Source organism: Hippocampus bargibanti, linkage group LG09 (genome assembly GCF_051943395.1).
Source record: "Hippocampus bargibanti isolate YZ-2025 linkage group LG09, ASM5194339v1, whole genome shotgun sequence".
In the NCBI taxonomy this organism is placed as follows: Eukaryota; Metazoa; Chordata; class Actinopteri; order Syngnathiformes; family Syngnathidae; genus Hippocampus; species Hippocampus bargibanti.
This window is the reverse complement of record NC_142742.1, coordinates 141,127-150,395: the sequence shown is the minus strand read 5'-3', so window position 1 is coordinate 150,395 and position 9,269 is coordinate 141,127. Positions and strand designations below refer to the sequence as shown.

Genomic DNA, 9,269 nt, shown 5'->3' with positions numbered 1-9,269 from the left:
AAAAATGAAAGTGCATCTACAAATCTGCTACTAAATCTAGCAAATAACATGTCTAATCCGAAATTGGAGCTATCACGTGAGGTGAACGCTTTGGAATGTCACTTTCCAAAAAGTTGAAAGTGAACTCGAGTCGGCGCCTAAATTTTCCTCCATGTAAAGGTATGAAACCAAAAGCGGCGGACAAACACTGCCAACAACAAGAAATGAAAAAGTCACGCAAAGCGCGCAAATGTCGGCCGGCAGTTCTTAGAAAGGAATTTGAAGAGAAATAAATACGCAAGAAGATCTTGACCGCGGTCGTTTCGGTTTGTGCCGCCATTTTAAATCATCTGACAATGACTTAATATTACCATCTGGACTTGTTTTGCTTTCCATTCGCCAGGATGGAGTTTGGTTCAGGGACGGCGAGGAGTACAATTGGGGTTGTCAATACGAGGTATGGATGAGCTGAGATTTTGGTGAGTGGGGGCAACAGAACCAGGAGGGGGCGGTTAGCCTGGCGGTTCAGGATCGGAGAAGTTAGGGTGGTAAAATCCAGGCCTCAACGGCCACGTTCCTGCAAACTCTAGGCGCGAGGGCCAAACCTGGCCCCCCGCCTGGAATTATTCGCTCCGCAAAAGCCAATCAAAGGCGTCAACTTCCACGACGCTTTTTAAAATCGGTCCAATCCTGAAATGTGGTCAATAACAAGAGCTATTGGAAGCACTTTTTGGTGAACAAAGCCCTCATGACATCAACTTACATAGCTTGGACCTCACGTGCGACCTGGAGACTAGACGGGAGGGCTCGGGATTGCGGTTAAAGGGGGGCCAGGGAGACATTTTCTACCATTTCAATCTAGAAAGCTATCCAGCGACCTACACTGTACCGAGGTAGCTATTTATTTGCTATCTATCTATTAATTATGTCCTTGAGTGTTTTGAAAGGTGCGTATAAATACTATGTATTATTATTATTAGCTAGCTAGCTAGCTTTCTATCTATTTGAGTTACTTCCGGGCGGAGTGAACGCTGGCGCCTGTGGCTGCCGCTGCTCACCCACAGAAAAACTTATCCCGTGATTGTAAACTTGAGAGTTTTGAAAGGCGCTTATTAATGAAATATATTTTTAGTCAACGAAATAAATTTGTTCCAGGATGGCTAAAATAAGGCCCATCACTCGCAGACGCGTGAGCCGCCCGAGGATGAAGCGGTTGACAAAATGGATGGTAAAAACATATGCTAAGTTTTCATGTCACGAGCAGTGTTAACCGTTTTTACCTGCAGCTTTTGAGGACGGCGGGACCGTCTTTGTACTATTCGGGACTATTCGAAGTATGGGCGGGGCTAAGACAAGCCCCGCCTCCTCCGTGCATGGGAAGGCCTGAAAGAGGAAAAAAAGAAAACCGCCACGCTCGTCTTCAACTACTCATCAACACAGTGTAAGTTACACGCCACGTGGACCAAACGCCACCGGCGCGGTGGAAAAAAACACGCAGGTGAAAAAGGGGGGGTGCGCCGTTGACCCCCTTACGCGGCATCAGTGAGTAGTTCGAGTACCGAAGGAAAACACAAAGACGACAGCGGCGCCAAGTTGTGGAATTGCTCCTCGGGCGGTGACTTTGCCGCCCTGTTGGAACGTCCCTTGCCACTTTGGCAACGGTCGCCGTCGCACAGATTGGACTTTCAAAATAAAACAAAAGCACAAAAAAAAAGAGAATCAAGGATTTGGGTTGCATCTGGCGCCGTTTTTCCGCCCTCCGCAGCTACATATGTTGAGCATCCATAATGTCCAAGTATTTGGCCTCAATGATGTGAGGAAGCACCTTGTTCCTGTACACGCACACACAAAGAAAGAAGGAAGGATGTGACGCAAGCCATACCAAAAGATAACAGGGCTACATACATTGCCATGAGGTACGCCAAGAAAAATGGTTGCTCAATTTTTTACCATTGTTGTTTTGACTCATTTTAATGAAGCGCGAAAATTCCTCATGAAATGTCGGATTTGGACTTTGTTTTTTGTAACTGTTAAAAAAGGTGTTTTTATTTAGTTTGAAATTATTGTATTGTATTTTTTTAATGACGTATTTCTACTTTGAAAGTACGTATTTTGTTTAGTTGCAAGTTTTTGGTACTAAAAAAATTTTTTATTGCTATTTGCAAAGTATTTTTTTGTAATTGTTCAAACTTTGAAGTGCAAAAATGTTCCTGCCTAATTGAAAGGCAGGCCACCGGAGAGAGAGAAGCTCTTCTTGTGCGCACGGCGAGCCAGCGAACGTACGTATGGATGATCATATATAATGCACAGCAAACATCTGCTCGCCTTTCATGTGGTGAGGAGGAGCCGCAACAAAATGGCCTCCGACCGACTTTGCCAGAAACTCCACAAGCAAACTTTTCCTTTTGTCACTTTTCAGGTGCCAAAATGGACATTCAATAAAGTCTCGTTATATCTGATATCGATATAACGAGACTTTACTGTATCTTTGGAAAAGGTGGCGTGAAGTTTCTTTTGAAAACATTACCCAAAAAATACAAGTTTTGGTCTGTGTTGATTCTTTTGCTTGGTGAAGCGCTTTGTTCCAGTTGCGGCTGTTGTGAAAGCGCAATATCAATTAGGATGTATTTATGATTACTTGTCAGTCATGTCTGTGGCCGTTTTTAACTCCTTCACTGCCAGACAATGTGCCAAAATGTGTCCACCCCAGTGCCAGGGTTTTTTGTCATTCTCACTCAAATTGCAGGACCCACACAATCTGGACTTTCATCAACGTTCTATGCAGTGTGCCAAACCTTAGACTCTCTTCTTTCACCCGGAAAAAAAGAGTTAATTCCTAAATGATATGGGTCTGGAGTTATATGAGCTTGAAATGGGGGCGGATGTCCAAAATTCAATACAATATTCATTTACATATATAGCGCTTTAACAACAGCTGAAGCTGCAACAAAGCGCTAACATGGACAAAAGGAAAATGGAAGGGGGAAAAGATTGCCAGAGGTCTGTCAAGCGCTTTATCGGCGCCCAAACAAGAAAAAACAAAACCCAAACAAATTCGGGGCAGGGGTCCCGTTTTATGTCACATCAAATGCTTATTTCTTTAAAAACATTTTTTTCCGCTAACATGCAACAAATTAGTTTCTAAAATTAGCTGCACCTCCTTTGCACAATTTGTAAGCAATTTGAAGAGTTAATTCCTAAATTATACGGATCTGGAGTTATATGAGCTTGAAATGGGGGCGGATTTACAAAATACAATCTAATACATCTTGATTGATATAGTTAACATGGACAAAAGGCAAACGTTGCCGCCTCGTGGAAGGGAAAAATGCCGCCAGAGGTCTGACCGGCGCTTTATTGGCACCCAAGCATTAAAAAAAAATCCGTGAACAAATTCAGGAATGGCGCTGCGCGTCCAATTTCCAATTCCTGAATACATTTGAGAATGAATGATTTTTCTTTGTCAACGCGTACTTGTTTTGCAAATGTTGTCTTTACCTGATGGGGATGAGCAGGATCATGACCATGGGGAAGATCATCTTCATGTAGGGGACCGGGTACATGCCAAACGTGCACAGCACCAGCAGCTGCATCATCTGCAGGAAGGTGAAGTAGTGGATCTTCCTCTGGGGCACTTTGCGGATGTAGTGGGTGGGCGGGTAAGATGTCTGCGGTAAAAAGGGGTCGGGGGGGGGAGAAAAAAAGAAAAACAAGAGCGTCAGGAACCAACCGGAAAAGTCAATTCCCCGCGCTTGTCTTCCTCCAGCTGTCGCAAAAGTCCAGGAAACAAAGTTTAGGACGCCGACTTTTGACACGCCGCCATTAATTTTCTCGCTGTTCGCAAAAGCGACCGCGGAAGGCAGCACGCAAATCTCGTGGCTTCGGCCATGCGGAAGGAAGGCAGCAGCGTCAAGCCCATACATGTCAGGTGTCAGATGTCAGATGTCAAGTGTCAGATGTCAGTCAAGTCCTCTTTCCTACTGGCCATCCAAAGCTCTTCTACAAAAGTCGGCAAACGGTGTGAAAGGGTCCGACAGAAGAGGGCGGTAAAAGGCAACCTGCTTGAAAGTCTCAAGGAGCTTCATCAGAGGGGAGAGACGAATGCCTACCCCCCCAAAAAAACATGGAGGGAAAAAAGGTCCCTTTCACGCAGCTAAATAATTGTGCAATGTTGGCGGACTGCGTGAAAAGGTCCGACGCCGATTGCGGAGGGTAAAGGCAACCTGTAAATGCTCTTGTTTGAGAGGCTCAACGGCAGCTTTGCGAGAAAGAATAGCGCGCGCCCGTAAAAGTCGCCGCGCGGCGTCTGACAAATGTTCTTGACTGGGAGGCTGGACGAATGGCGGCGGCGGAAAGCGGAAAGAAGGCGCGATACCGCCTTGAGCGGGGCGGCGGGGCGCTCACCTGCTCCTTGAGCAGCAGCGCCACGCGGTCGCACATCTGGTTGCCGTCGACGGAGGTGAGCGCCATGTAGAGGAAGAGGCCGTAAAGGACCGGCTTGGGGATCCACTGCAGCGGCAGCGGCAGCAGGAAGAGCGACGCCCCGATCAAAACGTTGGCGGCCAGCGACGTCACGCGCGTCTCCTTCACCTGCACGATCCTGAACGCAAACAAACGCCGTTTACGCCGCCGTTTACGCTTGCTTGGCTTTTTGGGGACGCCTTTCAACCAATAAATAAATACATCAGCATCAAAAGATTAAGGAAGCACTATCGTCAATGACGGCGCAGTTTTTTTCCTCTTCATTAATTCACATCAATGACTCCATATTTTAAAGTAACATTGGTAAAATTATCATTAAAAATAGCAGCTTTTAATGAAACACCACATTGGATTATTGAAAAAACATTTTTTGAGTCTTAATCAATTCAGAAAAAAATACTAAATATGGAAAAATTATCATAAAAAAAGAAACAATTACAACACTACCTTGAATTACAGCGCAGTTTTTTTGTCTTTGTTAATTCAGATCAATTACTCAATATTTTTTTTATAAAAAAAAATATATACTGAAAAAACTAACACAAATAGCATAGATGAATGAAACATCACCTAGAATAATTGCGCTTTTTTGTTTTTGTCAATTCAGATCAAATACTTCATATTTAAAAAAAATATAATAAAAAAGAAAAAGTATAGCATACATTCTAAAACACAACCTTGAAATATTGCACATTTTTTTCAGTCAATTCAGGTCAAATACTCCATATTTTTAAAAATATGGGGGAAAAAAATCCTAAAAAAGAAAAAGATTGCATACATTAACAAAACACAACATCGAATTGGAGATAAGAAAGAAAGAAATGGCGGTACACTGATCATAATTTCATAAGCAAACAAATAAATAAATGACGGAATAATAATGAAATAAATGGTGGCATAATGATAAATAAGTAAATAAACAAACAATGGCGTCACGTTGACCTTGAAAAGAGAAAGAGTGGCATTTGCGACTTTGATGGGATGGCCGAGCGCCGTTGCACTCACGTCTCGTAGAGGTGCCCCCCCTCCACGCGCTGCTCCACGAAGGCCAGCTGGCGCACGTGCAGCGTGGAATGCGGGAAGGCGGCGTGCATCCAGGGCAGCCCCAGAAGCGACATGAGGATGTTGATCAGGCCTGACAGCATCAGGTCCCAGTGGTACGCCGTGCCCTTCAGCAGCCTTCAACAACAACAACAACAACAAAGGCGCTCGCTCACTCGCTCGCTCGCATGCCGTGCGCGGGAAAAGACAACTTTTTGCTTTGCTAGCCGCGATGCTAAAAATCCAGTGCGTTGAGCGGCGTGGCCTGAAAAGCTCGTGGGAATCACAATCAGAAAAGCTTTCTTCCTGACCAAAAGCGCAGCGGCCCATCCATCCGTCCGTCCGTCCGTTCTTTCTGACCTGACCTGAGCTGAGCTGACCTGAGCTGCCGGACCCTTTTGCCCTTTTGCGACCCCGGGACGGCCGGCAGGAAGCTAAGAAGCAGGCGCCTCTCACCTGTTCTCGGGCGCGTTGGTGAGCGACACCACAATGTTCTGGTCGATGAAGATGAGGAGAGCCAGCAGGAAGCCCGGGCCCATGGCGCTCAGCACGTTCAAGGCCGTCAGGCGCTCCAACGGCGCCACGCTGAACGCCGGCTTGTCGTGGACTTTAAACACCGGAACTGTTCACACCCACAACAACAACAACAACAACAACAACTCATTAAACATGAAATCAAGCACATTTTTGGACATTTCAAAAATCTTTACAACATGTTAAAAAATAGAGACAAATATCATCATCATATTTTGGGAGTTTTGTTTGAAGCATCAATTCTCCATTTGTCTTCCCATTGAGGTAGGTTTTGCCCATCCAAATCACAGTCATTGTCCCGCAAAATTGTTAACTTCTTCATTAAAATACATTATACACTTAGGATTTCAAAATATTTTTGGGGGTATTTTATTTAAAAAAGATTTTTATGTATTTTTTTTATGCCCTCAAAGAAACATAGTTTAAATTTTTGGGTAAAAAAAAAAAATCAATGTTTTTTTTCATTTACATGGTAACATTTTTTTTACATTCGTGGTAATTATGTTTATGACGGTTTTAATTATTTAGTTCATTATTTTGGGTTGAAATGGTGTTTACTTCAGGGGAATAAAAGCTGCAATTGTCCAATCATGACATTTTATTTGATACGCGGCGCCAAAAAGACTTTTATCGTTTTTAACAAAAGACCTCGAGGTGGGCCAATTAAAATATATAGATATATTTCTATTTCTATTTTTTTTTCCCAACGTATATGCACGTGTTATTTTTCTTCCCCAAAGTGGAGTGTAAGTGTGCGTTTGTAGGACAGCGAGGCCTTGAGGTGTTTCCCGAGGGACGCGCGGCGGCAGACGCTCGCGCTCGGCGTCCATGAAATAAACATGAGAAAAACAAAGATAAATAATAAGGCGCGGCGCGGATATCGACGTCAAAGTCGCACTTGGCGCGCCGCCTGCACTTTTGTTTGCCGCTAAACGTTTGTCGTGCGCAGCTGAATGTGTGAAAGCGGCCAATCAATGGCTCGCTCGTCTGCGTGTGTGTGTGCGCAATAAAAATTTTGTTTTTCTACTTTCATTCCTTTAAAGCATCACTTTGCTGCTGTGAAATGTAAATTTCTCCACTGTGAGACTAATAAAGGCAAATCCAACCAATAAGCAACAGTGAACTTTTACCTCGCAAAAATAAGCAGCGCATTTTCTACAGACATTCTTTAAGAAAGAATAAATTGTCATCAAAATAAACATTCTCCTGGAATGTCATTCTTTAAACAAATGTGTTTTTTTTCCACCAATATTTCGTTTCCAGGATTAAAAATCTAATTGTGTCACAATCGTAATAAAAAAGAGAAAATGTCATTTCTTCATGAATTGAATCATTTCACAAGATTTCACAAAATTGAAATGAAACATTTGAACTCGGCCAAATGTCGTTACGTTATTATTTCTTTGTACAAAAAAGCTAATCTGAAAATCAATATATATGTATTATTATGATTTTTTTTAATAATAATAAAAATGTGTCAGCTGAAAGGCCAAATGGTCATTTTTGAACTTTTCTTTGGAGAAAAACTAACATCTATCTAAGAGTAGATGTCATGACTGAAAAAAAACAAGCTAGCAATGGTCTCCCCGAGTAATACTTCCTGGTTCGCAAAAAGTGTGACTGACGTTGGATGTCGCTGAACAGGTACGATCCGATGAAGGAGAAGAGAAGAACCGAGATGGGCAGCGCGCAGTCGGACAGCACCTCCCTCACTTTGGCGTGCAGGAACGGACTGGCGCGGCGACACACACGGAGGCGCACGCACGTGAAGAAAGGGCTGCGGCGGCGGGGTCGGGGGGCGCCCGGCGTACCTCCTCTTGAACTGGTAGAGCGTGTAGCCCATCCACAGCGTTCCCATCATGAGCAGCAGGCAGAGGACGGGCCGCTCGCGCGTGCACTCCGTCAGCGAGTCGGGCAGGGCCTGCAGCACCGAGGCCACGCCCACCTGGCTCCCGTTGAGGCCCGGCGCGGCGGGGCGGGGCCACACTTGGCCCGCGCTGGCGTTGCCCGGCGCCGGCGGCCGGTAGTACCTTTGAAAGACTGGAAGGACGGCGGGACGGAGGCTTCAGCGTCGGCGGGCTCTCTCGCATTGCAAAAAAACGGATGGCGCTACGTCGGGACAAAATGTGACAAACGGCATCGGCGGCGTGGGACGCTCATTCGAGGCTAACGGGACTAGCGAGCGAGCGAGCGAGCCGTTTCAGGAATTCAAAATGGCCGCGGTTCGATATCAGGCGCTGTGACGGGTAGCGGAACATTTTCCTTGCCAGTCCACCAATTGAATTGAAGAGAAGTGCGTCAGGCCTTTCCAGTCACCCAAAAGCGCTGCGGGGTTCAATTCCAAGCCTGCAATTTATTGGCCGTTTCGCTTTTCACTCACTTTTCACTGTTCCTTTGACGGCGTCCACCGCAAAGGCAATGGAGATGAACAGAGCGATCACTTCTTCTGTCGACCTGACAAAACAACAAACGACAGCCATCCATCCAATCATCATCATAACAAGAACAACAACAATAATAATAATAATACATTGTTGAGAGAAATGACAAAACAAGGTAAATGGAACAAAAGAAAGTTGCGGCAGAAAATGGTCAAAGCAACGCATCCCTGCACGGATTTTGTTTTTGCGCCCACCTTTTGAAGAGTTTCATGAGCAGGCTGAGATTGAAGACGCCCCCCAGGATGAGGAAGAGGCAGTTCCACAAGCCGATGCAGGCGTAGAAGGCCGGGAAGTCCAGCTGGTAGTCATCACAGATACCGCGGATTACTGCCGACAAGTACATTGCCATCCTTCCGGTTATCAGGCCCGACTAGGCAGGCGGCGCTTTGGGAAAGACTCCATTCATTGAATCGCGCGGACAGTTGGCGCCGCAAGCACACGCGTCGGCTCGCGGCCGCGCGGGACGCTAACTCAAATAGCACTTTCCCCGTGGGGGGTTTACTGTAGTCGGCTGTCGCCAAGATGCTTTCAATTGAAGGGAAAGTCTCCGCCGCCGGTGGCCATCTTGGCGGCCATTTTGGCAGCCCCAGCAAGCAACTGTGTCACATAAATGGACTTGGCCAATCATCATCATCATCATCAAAGTACAACGGCGTTCATGTTTGTGGTTGGGAAATTTAAAAAATGGAGAAATGAAGGGCAGTGATAGCTCGCTCAGCTTACAAACTTCATCGCTTTCCAGAAAGTGTGCGTCTGCCAAACATTTATTTCCCGTAAGAAACCATTAAAAAT

General features: G+C 45.4%; 1 protein-coding gene across 5 annotated transcripts in view; it reads right to left on the bottom strand.

The window, feature by feature from the left end:
* slc4a11 (solute carrier family 4 member 11) overlaps positions 1-9,269 on the bottom strand; it is a 33,096-nt gene continuing 23,827 nt past the window's right edge. For all 5 annotated transcript variants that reach the window (XM_089003730.1, XM_089003731.1, XM_089003729.1 and 2 more), the window contains 9 exons: positions 8,672-8,804; positions 8,417-8,490; positions 7,848-8,076; positions 7,662-7,768; positions 5,959-6,124; positions 5,467-5,640; positions 4,384-4,579; positions 3,478-3,647; positions 1-1,811 (listed from right to left, as the gene is read on the bottom strand). In XM_089003730.1, the coding sequence (XP_088859856.1) occupies positions 1,745-1,811; positions 3,478-3,647; positions 4,384-4,579; positions 5,467-5,640; positions 5,959-6,124; positions 7,662-7,768; positions 7,848-8,076; positions 8,417-8,490; positions 8,672-8,804 (1,316 nt within the window). In that variant the 3' untranslated portion in view covers positions 1-1,744. The remainder of the gene's footprint in view (positions 1,812-3,477; positions 3,648-4,383; positions 4,580-5,466; positions 5,641-5,958; positions 6,125-7,661; positions 7,769-7,847; positions 8,077-8,416; positions 8,491-8,671; positions 8,805-9,269) is intronic.